The sequence below is a fragment of the Sciurus vulgaris genome (genome assembly GCF_902686455.1).
Source record: "Sciurus vulgaris genome assembly, chromosome: 2".
NCBI lineage: Eukaryota > Metazoa > Chordata > Mammalia > Rodentia > Sciuridae > Sciurus > Sciurus vulgaris.
In genome coordinates this window covers 182636884-182651809 of record NC_136462.1, presented here as the reverse complement: position 1 = coordinate 182651809, position 14926 = coordinate 182636884, and the positions used below count along the sequence as shown (strand labels likewise).

The 14926-nt window shown below is 39.1% G+C and overlaps 1 protein-coding gene and 1 pseudogene across 7 annotated transcripts in view; one reads left to right on the top strand and one right to left on the bottom strand.

Annotated features, from left to right (window-relative positions):
* Positions 1-14926, top strand: part of NDRG3 (NDRG family member 3) — a 60775-nt gene that overhangs the window by 35596 nt on the left and 10253 nt on the right. For all 6 annotated transcript variants that reach the window (XM_079128315.1, XM_079128312.1, XM_079128316.1 and 3 more), the window contains 8 exons: positions 817-937; positions 2590-2652; positions 5115-5175; positions 6274-6360; positions 8699-8755; positions 12321-12424; positions 13415-13480; positions 13578-13629. In XM_079128315.1, coding sequence (XP_078984441.1) covers positions 817-937; positions 2590-2652; positions 5115-5175; positions 6274-6360; positions 8699-8755; positions 12321-12424; positions 13415-13480; positions 13578-13629 — 611 coding nt within the window. The remainder of the gene's footprint in view (positions 1-816; positions 938-2589; positions 2653-5114; positions 5176-6273; positions 6361-8698; positions 8756-12320; positions 12425-13414; positions 13481-13577; positions 13630-14926) is intronic.
* On the bottom strand, positions 11538-12093 carry LOC306654594 (iron-sulfur cluster assembly 2 homolog, mitochondrial-like; annotated as a pseudogene). Its single transcript has one exon. The product of its transcript is annotated as an iron-sulfur cluster assembly 2 homolog, mitochondrial-like (transcript).

Genomic DNA, 14926 nt, shown 5'->3' with positions numbered 1-14926 from the left:
TTTTCATGTTTCAGGTTAGAAAATCTAGAGTTTAAACTTCACTTGGTTGTAAGCATTTCAGTGAATTAATAAATGTATTCTTTCTACAGCCTGTTATTAGTGTCAAATGAATTTCATGTTCATATTTGGGTACATATCGTACTACATTTATGAAAATATTCTAAAATCCAAAATCCAAAACACTTCTGGTTCTAAATATTTCAGATAAGGAATATTCAACCAGTAGTATAAGATTCAGCTCTAGTCGCAGGTATAGTCTGTATAAATGTGTTTTTTCCATGTTGCTTCCAGTGCTAGAGCTCTTGTGGCCACCTTGCATAAGAAATGATTTAAGCTGTTATACTAAGAGGGTAGAAATTGAAGCAGCAGAACTTCCACACTCCCAGCACCCTAGCAGTTTTGGCAACAAGCTAACTCCCAGGTGGTGAATGTCAGCAGCTCAAGATACTCGCTTTAGCCAAACTCTTGGGGTGTAGTCAGTGTCTCTTTATCAGATAGGGAAATAAAACTCATGGAAAACAACAGCATCATATATATAAGATTATTGTGTGCAGCACCATGAAACCAGTGCCTATCCACAAAATGATTTCCTCTTTGTAGATACTGTGTGGGATTCAAAATTAGTTGTTTTCAAATCATCAAGATGTCTCCTATTCACCCTTTAGGGCAGCTTGAATCAGATGGTTTGTTCAGATACCTCACGTTAGTGGAATGTGATTAAAAGAAAATGAAAAAGAACAATGATAAAGCATTGACTGAGTTGAGAAAAATTGGAGAAGTGAAGAGTATGTGATTCACAGTATTTTTATTTCATAGATAAATCCTGTTTCAACACATTCTTTAACTTTGAAGATATGCAAGAGATCACCCAGCACTTTGCTGTCTGTCATGTGGATGCCCCAGGCCAACAGGAAGGTGCACCCTCTTTCCCAACAGGGTAAGGCCATAGGCAAGACCTTTTGGAAGACATGCACTCAGAAAAGTAAATGACTGAGTTTTACTGGGAGCAGAGTGTATGCTTTCCTCCCTTTGATTTTATGACAGCCTAAGTTTATACTCCTCAACACACTATCTTCGTGTTTTTTCTCCTTGATCTAGGAGGACTGTATTTACCATCTCTTGGGCAGAAATGCATGATTTCTCATGTTCAGGAATAACTCTCCATGGCAGGAACCTGCTTTCCAGTAATCATAAGGCATAAGTGTCTGAAACACCCACTTCTTACTGTTTATCTGTCTCCTTCCTCATCTGTTTTACATTTGTCATTTTTGTGTCCCTCCCTGAAACTCCCAGCTACCTAGATATAACATCAGATCCCTCTGAGCTTCCCTGGGAGCACTTGCCCAGTCTCCAGTGGAAATTGGATATCCATGTAGCCATTTACTCCACCTTGACAGGTGGAGGTGCCATCTGACTCGCCTTGGCACTCTGCTTCATCCTAAGCCTGCTTTGCATGGTGGGGTCACAGGCTCCCCATTATTCCCTGACGGCATGCCCAAGGGGAGAACCTTGGGAAAGGGAGTGAGAGCACACACTGTGAAGTGCTTATTCTTCTCCTTTGTGTCTTCAGAGCTGCCTTCAGCCAGTGACTGACGTGAAATAGACATTGCAGACAACTGATAGCTAGCGCTTGTTTAGAGCCCAGTGTTCCAGACATTGCTTTGCATAATTTACATTTATCAACTCAAGAATCTTGATCCTCCCAAACCTCTGGGATAGTTTCACTCTTGTTCCCATTTTACAAGTGAGGAAATTGGGGCCCAGAAAAATTAGTAACTTGGCTAAGGTTCCATAACAAAAGAGTAGCATGGCTAGGACTTGAACCCAACCCATCTGGCTCCAAAATCTGTACTGACTGTTTCCAAGTACAAATGCAAACTTGCCACTGATCCTGTTGATACCCAACGATTTGGATCCAGTACTTCTTTTCTGTTTTATGCACAAATGGTTTCAGAACATGTCATCCTTTAAAGTGTTCAAGCAGAGGCAGGCTGACTTCCCTGTTGGTTGTTGAGCAGATCCTGTCACATTGGAAATCATCTTAAGATTCCTTTCATCTCTGTATCTTGCTCCTTAATTTTTTTGGATTCCTCTGAATCTGTTCCTGGACTTGCTTAACCATTTTAAGATCAGACAGTTCATATCATTAAAAGCAGTTAATGTTGTTCTATGCCAAAGTGAAACAATTACTCATACTGAGGAGCCCAAGATTTATAACTGTGCCTAGACCCAGAAAAGTTTTGTTTACCTTTGCATTTAATGGCCTGAATATAAGCAGCACACAACTGCTACCTATATTCAGTAGCTGAGACTGGCTTCAAACTTGTGATCCTCCTACCTAAGCCTCCCAAGGGAGGGATTACACTGGGATTACAGGTGTGTGCTACCAGGCCCACCTAACATATGGATTCTTTTACTTTCTTCTTAGCATGGCAGTCGTAGAGAATTATACAATATGCTGCAGTCATTTCCAGGCACGTAACCTCCTTTGAAAAGTGTTTCTCTAAGATTACTACACCATGTTTGCTTTTCTAGTGACTGGGAACTGTGGGTGCTTTCTCATTCAGGAGGTATCCTTCTGGATTTCAGGTACCAGTATCCCACAATGGATGAGCTTGCTGAAATGCTGCTACCTGTTCTTACCCACTTAAGGTAGGTTCATCCTTTATTTATTTGTTTGTTCTTTCATTTTGTGGTGCCAGCAATGGAACCCAGGGTCTCATGCATGTTAAACAAGTGCTCTACCATTGAGCTATACACCTAGCCCATCACATTCATTTTTACTTTCTACTGTGTTTCTATTTCAGCTAATAGAGTGATAAGCAAAACAGAATACCCCCTATCTTCATGGAGTTTAGTTGAGGGGGGTAGTTAACACATAAACAAATAATTCTAATAAAGTACCATAAAAAAGGTGGAATGACGCCAAGCACAGTGGCGTACACCTGTAATCCCAGTGGCTCAGGAGGCTAAGACAGAACAATCTCAAGTTCAAAGCCAGCCTCAGCAAAAGCAAGGCACTAAGCAACTCAGTGAGACCCTGTCTCCAAATAAAATACAAAATAGGTCTGGGATGTGGCTCAGTGGTCAAGTGCCTCTGAGTTCAATCCACAGTACCCCACACCCAAAAAAAAAAAAAAAAAAAAAAAAAAGGTGGAATGACTAGAGCTATATAACTCAGTGGTAGAGCACATGCTTAACTTTCCCCAGGACCCTGCCTGGGTTTCATCCCTAACACCTAAACAACAACAAAAGGAAGTCCACAGTGGTATCGTGATAAAGAAAAGGGTGGAATCCTCATAAATAAGGCCAGTTAGGGAATGCCTGTCTAGGAAAGATCACATAAGCTGAGACCCAGAAGGTAAAAAGGAGCTATCTAGATGGCATGCCAGGGTAAGAGGATTCCAGAAAAGAAGAATTATAAGAATAAATGAAAGAAAGACACACAGTGAAATTCAGTAAATAAACAAAGGCCAGATTACATAAGTTTAACAGATCAGGTAAGGACTTACAATTTTTTTTAAAAAAAATTTTATATCTATATATTTTTTAGTTGTTGATGGACCTTTATTAACTTATTTATATGCGATGCTGAGAATTGAACCCAGTGCCTCATGCATACTAGGTAAGCATCCTACCACTGAGCCACAACCCCAGCCCAAGATTTGCAATTTTATTCTTAAGTATAAAGCAAAGACACTGAAGAATTTTAATCAGAGGAGTTATATTCAGTTTACTCTTTTAAAATGATCACTGTATATATGTGAATTGTACATCCATAAAGATGTATAAAAAATTTTTTAAATGATTACTGTTGCTGAAATAGTTTGGACTATAGCAGTAGTCCAGCCATGAGATAATTATAGCTTGGTACTAAATGCTGTTGGAGGATAGACTGAAATGGACAGTAATAAATGGAATTATTCTTGGGGTACACTTCACAGGATTTGCTAATGGGTTAGATACTGAGGTGGTAAGACAGTGAGGATGATGCACAGGTTTCAGTTATATTTCAGTTACATTTCATATTTCACCATTAAAAACTACCTTGAAATACGAACACCAATAAATGCTGGCAAGATTGTGGGGAAAAAATACACTTGTACATTGTTGGTGGGACTGCAGACTACTCTCAAAAGCAGTATGGAGATTCCTCAAAAAACTAGGGATGGAACCACCCATCCCACTTCACGGTATTCCCCCAAAAGATCTAAAATCAGCATGCTACAGCAATACAACCACCTCAGTGTCTATAGTATTACAGTTCACAATAGCCAGATGCCCATCAGTAGATGAATGGATTAAGAAATTGTGGTATATGTTTGCAATGGAGTTCTACTCAGCTATAAAAAAAGAATAAAATTATGGCATTTTTGATAAATGGATGGAAATGGAGAATATCATGCTAAATGAAATAACCCAAACTCAGAAACTCAGAGTTCAAATGTTTCATCTGCAGAACTAGAGTGAAATAAGAGAAAGGTGGAAGGGGTCTGGGGTTGTGGCTTAGTGGTAGAGTGCTTGCCTAGCATGTGGAGGCACTGGGTTCAAGTCTCAGCATCAAATATAAATAAAAATAAAAGGTCAATTGACAACTAAAAAAAACACATTTAAAAAATAAAAAGGAAAGGGGGAAGAAAGGAGAGGATGACATAAAGAACCAATCAAATATAAATTAATAGATGAGCAAAAGGAAGTCTAGTAGAGTAGAGGAAGGAGAACGGGAGAAGGGAGGGAGGACAGCAGGGAAAAGAGGGAGGGAGAGCGGGGGATCATGAACTGAAATCAGTTTCCATGCTTGTATGAGTTTGTTGGGATGAACCCAACTACTATGTATAATTATAAAACTCTAATTTAAAAAAAAAAAACTACCTTGAGCCTGGCGCCATGATGTTCACTTGTGATCCCAACAATTTGGGAGGCTGAGGCAAGAAGATCACAAGTTAAAAAGGAAACTGAAGCTCAAAAAGTTGAAAAATCTTGCCCAAATTCTCACAGATAGTCAGTGTCAGAGCCCAAATATGAATGCAGATTACATTCTTTCCATTACACAATGCTACCTGCAAATGGAGTTGACTGTCAGTTTGTCAATTGTCGGTCTGTTCCATTCACAGTCTGAAAAGCATCATTGGGATTGGAGTTGGAGCTGGAGCCTACATCCTCAGCAGGTTTGCAGTAAGTACATGGAGGATTGATCTCAATGCCCTCAAGACACTGCTATTACTGATGTGTTAAATGACCAGGCAGTGTTCTGGGTCTTATGTTAGTTTTTCTGTAGATGATATCTCCAGGTACAGGTTTGAATAAAGCCTTGCTTTGTACTTTCAGTACATTAAAAAATCTAAATGAGAGCAGTACATCATCTGCAGAAAGGCTTAGATGAAGCTTATGATTAAGATTTTATAGCCATTAAAATTAAGAAAAGCACATAATGACATGTGATTTTCACATGCTATAATGTAACAGAAAAGTTAGAATACAAGTTCACATAAAGTTTGTCATAGGCATGTTGGAAAGAACTGGAAGGAAATTACCAAAATATTAACAAGCGTTGTTGTGTGGCAAATGTGAGAATTTATTTCCTGCTTTTTATAATTTCTCTGTTCATCAGACTCTACAGTGAGCATACTCAGAAGGAAAAAGTAAGCTGGAGAGTTTTGGGTTTATGTGGAAGTGTTCCTATTTAAGGAACTTTTTTGAAATAGCTCCTGGCGATAGGAGAGTCTTTGGGGATGGCATGACCTATTCTGGGGATTTCATAAAGAACTTCAGAAGCCCATGTTGGAAACAACTCGTCGCACTTAGATGAGTATGAAACAACAACCCGTCTAAGCCTTAGCAGCCCCTATACCGAGTGGTTCCAAGGGCACTTGCCCAGCAAAGAAGACCTATCATGAGTTGAATAACTGCATTGTGCTGTCCTCTACTATAAAAATAAGAAAACTATTTTCCTTATAAATTGTTGCAAAGATCATTCAATAGCATTTTAAGAAACTGGTTTCCAGATGCTAAGTCAGATTTCAAGAGCTGTTTTCCACATATTCTTCTGAGTACCTCTCTGTAGTGATACTTTCAAATGCAGGGCATTACAGCATGGTTTAAATCAGCTATGACTGGATTTATAGCTTAGTGGCAGAGCACTTGCCTAGCGTGCACCAGACCCTGGATTCATTCCCCAACACTGCAGAAAAAGAAAAGAAAAAATAAATTAGCTATGTCCAAGATGGTTTAGAAGTGGAAGTTTCATGCTCTTGTCTTTGTGTCACCCTTCAGCTCAATCATCCTGAGTTAGTGGAAGGCCTTGTGCTCATTAACGTTGACCCTTGTGCTAAAGGCTGGATTGACTGGGCAGCTTCCAAAGTAAGTGCCACCTGCTCATCTCTTGGAACATTCTAAAAACAGCTTTGATTTTTTTTTTTTTTTTTTCCATTGAGCTAGACACACAATTAAGGGCAAAAAATATTAAGTATGTAGCTTGATGAATGTTTACATATGTAATCTCCACCAGTCAATGTACATAGACTATTATCGGCTTCCCAGAGTGCTTTTTTTTTTTGTACCAGGGGTGCTTAACCACAGAGCCACATTCCCAGCCCTTTTTATTTTTTTATTTTGAGACAGAATTTCACTGAGTTGCTGAGGGCCTAGCTAAATTGCTAAGACTGACTTCGAACTCATGATCCTTCTGTCTCGCTTCCCAAGCTCTCTTGTGCCTTTTCCTAATTGACACTTCTCCTTCTCAGAAATAACCTTATTCTGTCTGTCTCATGTCACCATAGCTTGATCTTACCTGTTCTTAAACTTTACATAGTTAGGATCATACATTATGTGTTTTGTGTCTTACCTTCTTCATCGTTGTGTCTGTGAGACTTATCCATGTTTTATCTAGAGATAGTTATTTTTAATTGCTGTTTAATAGTCTACTCAGCTGGGCATGGTTGTGCACACCTATAGTTCCAGCCAATCTGTAATCCCTGCAATTTGAGGACTGAGACAGAAGGATCAAAAGTTTAAAGCCAGCTTTAGGAACTTAGTGAGACCTTCAGCAACTTAGTAAGACTGTGTCTCAAAATGAAAAATAAAAAGGACTGGGGATGTAGCTCAGTGGTAAAGCACCCCTGAGTTCAATCCCTAGTGTAATAATAATAATATGTTATTCAGCTATTTAAGGAAATTTCTCATGTTAAATGAAAAATGGACCTAAAACCATATAACATTATCCCAATTTTATTAAATGTATGTATGCATAAGAGGGAAAATATGTTACTAGTGGTTACATCTTTAAGCTGTTAATATTACAAATTTTTTTCATAGTCTCTTTTTTCTTAATTTTCTGTGATAAGCATGTATGACTTTTATAATTATTTAAAAATATTCTACCTCCCAGCAGACCATCCCTTCCTACATTTTAGTTTTGGAGAAGCAGTGCATTTCCTAACCTTTGATGAAATATATTAATGATGCTATCACCAGATGCTGTGGACATTCTCACAGCCTGATTTATGTAAAATTTGTTCTAGTTCCTATCAAGTATATAAGTATATTAACACTTAACCTGAACATTCTCAATAATGTGTAACAACCTGATAAAATTCATATAAAACTCTAGCTTTTATGAGTACTTACAAGTTAGTAAGATTGGTTACTAATTCTGGTTATCTTTGATTTATAACCTGTGGATTGCTGATTACCCATATGAAGATTTCAGAACTTATTTCTTAATCTATCTGGCACTATGTGATCCTGTTTCACCTAACTAATCAGTCTCCTTCACCTACTCTTCATCTGCATCCCCATCCCCAAATCAGTTTGCTGCTGATTTAAGACTATAGTAGAAATTTCACCAAAAAAAAAAAAAAAAAAAAAAAAAAAACAAGAAAGAAGACTTAAGGACAATCAGCAGCATAATTTGAGTATTTGAGTTGGAAATTTCTCTGAAAATAGATCAGCAGTCTACAGATATACACAGATTGTTGCATTTATTAGACTATGAGGTGCATCATTTTGAAATGGGAAGCATTAGGAGAAAATGTTCAAAATGCAAGAACATTTTGTAAATTTAGCCATTTCCTCCCACTCCCTGAAATAAAGATAGCTAAACTGGAGGAAAGAAAAAAATTCACTTTCGTCTCTTGGTTTGGGAGTAGTTGTAAGTTGATTCTTATTCTCTGTCAATCCAGTGTAAATGCAGAGCTTCAGGCAGGAATGAAGTACCAAATATGAGTTCCCCGTCTCAAGTTTTCAGAGAAGGACTAGCTAGTGTTTCTTTAAGTCTTGCATTTCTTTTTTCTTTTGAGTTGAGGTCTGGCTATGTTACCTAGGCTGTTCTCCAACTCTTTGACTCAGTGATGTCCTGCTTCAGCATCCCAATAGCTGGAACAATAAGTGTGCTCCACCCTACCCAGCTCCAGCCCCGTTTCAAAGCAAGCTCTATTATTACCCTGGAAGGGAGACTTAGGTTGTCTTTTGTTGTTGTTGTTGGGTGGGGGGGGTCTTTTTCTTATTCTTTTTTTGACTCTTTTTTTTTTTTTCATGTTTCTTTGAAACCACCATCTCATTAAAATGTATGCACTGAAATGTCATTGAGGGAGAATAACACATGAACATAAGTACAGTAAAATACACTAACCTTAATTGGACAACTTGGTAAATTTTTACATGTGCTTATTCCCTTAACAAAGTTTTTGTATCTTTTTAGCTCTCAGGCTTGACAACCAATGTTGTGGACATTATTTTGGCTCATCACTTTGGGCAGGTAAGTGCCTATGCAATCAAGAGAACTGGGTTCATTTTTTTGTTTTGTTTTTTTTTTTTTTTTTTTTTTTTTGCGGTGCTGGGGATCAAACCCAGGGCCTTGTGTTTGCAAGGCAAGCACTCTACCAACTGAGCTATCTCCCCAGCCCCGAGAACTGGGTTCATTAGCTTGCATGTGAAGCCTTACTATGCATCAGGAAAGAAAGGATACCTTAAAAGTTATCCTCGCAGATAACATAGGGCAATCTGAGATACATGTAGCCCTACAAAGACCAGTCTTATGGGGAGTCATTAATTCAGTACCACATGGCTCTTGGCATTTGGAGAAATGAGAGAAAACAGTGTCTCCCCCAACCTGTCCCCTGTAAGTAGCATACCATCTGTTAATGTTTGACAACATCTCGTGCCTTACCAAACATCTTTAGAGCCAGCAGGAGGTCTGGGAAAGGCTTTATAGAAATAGAAATTTCAGAAAAGAAATCGTGAACTATTTTTGTTGCAAGAACCTTAGAGATTATTTTGTTTAGTCCCCATGAAATAGTGAAGAATCTGAAATCTACAGAGGAAGTGACACCAGGTGCATGATTGTTGGGTCGGGGAGAGAGCTCAGCTGGCTTCTGGGAGACCCCAGACCTATTTTCAAAGGGAAAAGTGAGTTAGTTGACCCATGTGGGAGTGATGGACTAAATGAGCAAGGACAAAATAGAGCTGTGAAGTGCCCGGTGTGGGCATAGAACAGTAAAACCAGGGGCAATGTACCCTAAATTGCAGTCTGCGTAGCTAATTCTAAATACATCAGAAGGAAAATGGTAGATGGAGAGAAAATTATTTATCAAGTCGTGATTATTTTGCTAGGCACTTTGATAAATACTTTCTTTTTTTCTTTTTAATTCAATACAAGGTTCAAACCCAGCATCTCCCACATGCTAAGCAAGCCAAGCTACATCCCCATCACTTTTTTGGTACTAGGGATTTGAACCTAGGGTTTGCCAAATCCCCAGTCCTTTTTATTTTTTATTTTGAGACAGGGTTTCATGAAGTTGCTGAGGTTGGTCTTGAACTTGTGATCCTCTTGCCTCAGCCTCCTGAGTCTCTGGAATTACAGGTGTGCACCACCAAACCTGGTTCCCAGCCATTTTTATTTGTTTCAAAACAGGGTCTCACTGAGTTGCCCAGGTGAGCCAGACTCATCCTCTTGAGTAGCTGGAATTACTAGCATGCATCACGCACAAAAATCAGGAAACTGGCATTCACAATGGTTAGGTGACCTAGTTTCCCATCTAGCACTTGAGTCCATAATAGGTTCTTTGGTGCCCTCTTCTGACAGAGGGCACACTATGCTGAGGCAAATGAAAAAGATTTTGGCCATTCATCCTAGCAAAGTAGTTCCCAGGCTCCACCCCAGTTCTCATGGACAGTGAGTGCTGACTTTTTTTTGTTGTTGTTGTTGTTGTTCATCTGAAATTCAAATTTAACTTGGCAGTTTGCATTTCATCTGTTAACCCACTCTTTAAAAAGACCTCTATTACAGAAGTCTTTTGATTAGACAGAGGGGAATGAAGGGAAGGAGGAGGAATGGGAATAGGAAAGATAGTAGAATGAATCAGACATTACTATCCTACGTGCATATATGATTGCATTACCGATATAATTCTACATCATATACAACCAGAATGAGAAGTTATCCTCATATATGTATGTCAGAATACATTCTACTATCATGTAGAATAAGAACAAATTTTAAATTTTTTTTAAATGATCTCTATTAGCTATATAATGAAGTGACACTTCCAGCTGTGCATGAGCAAAAACATTTTATACCCTAAGACAGATAAAGCAACATATCCTAAAAGGATTCAATTACTAAATGGTCACAGATCTTGAAATGTCTGTATGAATACAGAGCAGTGTGGCTATTTTTCAAGTAATTCAGGTATCAGAGATTGGCCCAAGTTTTCTGGAGGATGGGTTCATGGTTTTTTGAGTCCTAGATCTGTGAATATGACAATGACAATATCACTGGGAAATAGTGAATGGGCTGCATAGAAAATAAGAAAATGTCAGCAGCACATTCATAATGGGTGAAATGAGAGCTGAGATTTGTGGCACATACCTGTAATCCCAGCTACTTGGGAGGCTAAGGCAGGAGAATCATAAGTTCAGGGTCAGATTGCATAATTCAGTGAGGCCCTATCTCAAAATAAAAAATTAAAAGGGCTGAGGATATAGCTTGGTGCAAGAGCAGCCTTGCATTAAATCCCCAGTACCACAAAAACAATTACAGTAAATAAAATAAATACATAAAAAACAAAAAGGCCGGGGGTGTAGTTCAGCAGTAGAGCACCTCTGTGTTCAATTCCCAGTGGCTGGGGGCGGGGGTGGGTAGTGAAAGGTCAATTGAAAAATAACATTTCATGTGCCTTTCTCATCAGTTCTGACCTAGTCATTGGTGTTTAAACCGCTCAATCTATGACCCTGATCGAAAACACAATAAGAATTTTCTTTAAAATCAGGCTTTTATACATTGCTATTGCTATACATGTGTGTACAAGCATTCTGAAGGTTAGAGAAGTAACTCCAAATTTTGGAGGCTTGGAGGTTCTGTAGAGAACTGGATTTCAACCAGTAATTAAATATGAGGTAACAATATCTAGAAGCTTGGCCTTAGCATTGTACGGGAGCTGGAGGGTAATTTAGGTCAAGTGTAAAAGGTTCACATTCTGAAAATAATCGTGGAAGAACACAACACTCCTGGATTAAGGAAAATAAAATCGAGAGAGGGACATGATTAGAAGGAAACCTCTAGAATTCTACTAATCCAAGTTTCCTCAGATTGGTACAACTAATGGCAATTTCTGGGTCACCTGTCATCATGTCAAAGTTTGACAGAGAAGGATGACCCACAGGAGCAGCCTTGCTCTGCCTGAGGATTGTTCAACACTTGAAATGAGCTTCTGATCAGTTCTTGGCTGAAGTCCACCTGGGCCCCCTTCACGAAGGCCAAGCTATCAGAGTCAACCACAACTCTTGCCCCACCCTGTTCGAATACCCTGTCGTCGGGGTTGATAACTGTATCCAGTGAAAATTTGTACTGGAATCCCGAGCATCCTCCTCCCTCCACCTGCAGCCTGAGGAATTCTGATCCTTCAGTGATTTCCAGAAGCCTCCAGACGCAGCTGTCGGTGAGGTGGATCTGCCCTTTGCCAGCCTCGGGCTGGAAGATGACGCCTCCCGATGCGTCTGAAGTCCCTGACAGGATGCGGAGAGCCTGCCCTCCACCAGGGAATGACCGCTCTTAGGGCCCGTGACCGTTAAGGACAGGCCCCTGGCGGCTGCCATTTTCCCCAAAAGTCCGAGTGCTGACTTTTGATATTGAAGATGTAAACCAGGGCTGGGGATATAGCTCAGTTGGTAGAGTGCCTGCCTCACATGCATAAGGCCCTGGGTTCAATCCCCAGCACCACAAAAAAAAAAAAAAAGAAAAGAAAAGAAAGAAATATAATGCAAACAAATGGGTTTGTTTTAAAGCTCAGAAAGTTACTTGTGTCTTCTTTTACTTGTTCTAGGAAGAGTTGCAGGCCAACCTGGACTTGATTCAAACATACAGACTACATATTGCCCAAGATATCAACCAAGAAAACCTACAGCTCTTCCTGGGTTCCTATAATGGGTACAGTTGTTTTCCCATTCCTTCACTTAATGGTAGAACAGGTCTAAAGGGATAATTGACTTTTAAGAGAGAGAGGGAAGGGGAAATAAATGACTTCTCCCTTAATTTTGTAATGCAGTTGACTTCATGCTGTTTCAGTAGAAAAGAAAGTGCTTTAAGACATGTGAAAACAGCTTTCAGGAACATTGGGTGAACTGGAAGGCATTGGGGCATGTTCAAATACCAGTTGTAGTTTCCAGATGTTTTAAGATATACAGAGCCTAAGTTAGTACACAGAAGCACACAAGTGTTGTGAAGTAGCACAGGGAAATACATGTAAGGAAGAGGAGAGAAGACACCTCTGATTTGGGCCATGATTTTGTTGGTCTTGGCTGTTGTCTTGTTGTCAGGTAGGAGTGACACAAAAATGCTACTCAATTCTCTCTTGTTTGTGTATTTCAAAATCCACTGTTCCATCTCCCTGAGTCACAGGTAGGGTGAGGGAAGAGCACTGGTTCTCATCTTGGGAACAGCTTCTCCAAGGCGAGTGTTATCTCCTAGCTTTCTGGAAACCTGAAAAAGACTGAGGAAGTGGATCAGCCATAACTTGCCCCAGAGTTACACAAACCAGTAAGGAACAAAGCCAAGTCTTAAACCTGGTCTCTAGAACTTCCCTATTTTTAGTTGAAATCAGAAAGATAAAGGCCTGTGCCAAACTGTTCCAAGGAAAATGCTCCCCCCAACACAGACAAATAAAAGTGTAAGTCATTCCCTTCTCTTAAGGAATTTATTCCTATAAACTAGTTGGAAAATTAAACCCTTAGGACTTGGTCAGTGTTTAGCATCCCACCAAGTTCCTTATGTGCCACTCAGGATACCACTGCTACTCAGGTGTGAAGGAAAGAGCGTTTTCACAGTCCTTGATAATGCTTTGGTTTTCATGATCACAAAATAACCTTAGTTGTTATCATTTTACCTCAAAAATGCACTGATCCTGTTTTGTTTTTCTAGACGCAGAGACCTAGAGATTGAAAGACCCATACTGGGCCAAAATGATAACAGATTAAAAACATTAAAGTAAGTCCCTCAGTTTCCCCACTGAATTGCCTGTTACGGTTAATTCAAATGTTCAGTGCAGTGTATGCACTCATTTTCTCTCTCCTTCTGTACCTAGGTGCTCTACTTTATTGGTGGTAGGAGACAATTCACCTGCTGTTGAGGCTGTGGTAAGTATGTCCTAGTGTTGTGAGGAAGATGATATTCAAATGTAGTGAAATGTATATTGCACACCAGAACAGTTGGTAAAGATTAGCTTATGTTATTTTCTGATTGCACATATTAGGTTTGCTCTGTTAGACATTTTGGAAAAGTAATTCCTCCTCAGTCACTAGGTTTCATCAGATGGGACCATTGTTGCCTTTGATTGCTTTGTGTGGTGCAATTCACTTTGTGGCAAGTAATACAATGAAACACCATTTATTTATTGTCAGATTTCTGGCAGCCTCAGCTTTGAATCTGCAATAGATTACCACCATAAATCCAACAGGCTGGAAGGCTGCCACGAGCCCGTGTGCTTTTTTCTACTCCTTGTCAAGCGCATAGTACACTGATAAAAGTGATATATGCTTATTATAGAACGTATTTCTTTTTAATTTAACAATAGAATGGGGAAAATCACGATCCCATTACACAAGTGGTTATCTTTGTTTTTAACATAGACCTGGGGCTGGGGAAATAGCTCAGTCGGTAGAGTGCTTGCCTTGTAAGCACAAGGCCCTGGGTTCAATCCCCAGCACAAAAAAAAAAAAAAAAAAAAAATAGACCTGAACTATATTCAATATACGAAATTTGGAACCTCACTGCTTAAATTTTTCTTTTTTTTTGAGGTACTATAGATTGAACCCAGAGCCTTGTGCATCTAGGAAAGTGTTCTACCACTGAACTGCCCCACAGCCCTTTTTATTTTATTTTGAGACAGGGTTTTGGTAAGTTGTCTAGACTACCTCAAACTTTGATGCCTCCTGGCTCATCCTCCTGGGTAGCTGGAAGTAGAGGAGTGCACCACTATGCCTGGCTACTTAACACTGTTGATAACATTTTTCCATATTATAAAGTCAGTATGTCTGTATAGCATTCCATCTTGTTAAAGTACCATTATTTATTTAACTTTATTCTCCTATTGATTATTTCTGATTTTACTGTTGAACATCCTTATAAAATCTTTGACTCTTTGGTTATTTCCTTGGGATAGATTTTCAGAAATGGAATTAACGTGCCAAGAATCATAAACCTTTGTAAGTTTTTAAATATATTTTTCCAGATTCCTTTCCAAAAAAGACTTGCCCCAGTGTGTTGCCACCAGCCTGTTTTACTATACTGTCCAGAACTGATTTTTTTTTTTATAAGTAGTTAATTTGCTAGGTTAAAAATGGTATCTTACTGTTTAATTTGCATTTGTTTATTTACAAATGAAGTTGACAGTTTTTTATGACAATTATGCCTTTCCCACAACTTATTTAACTT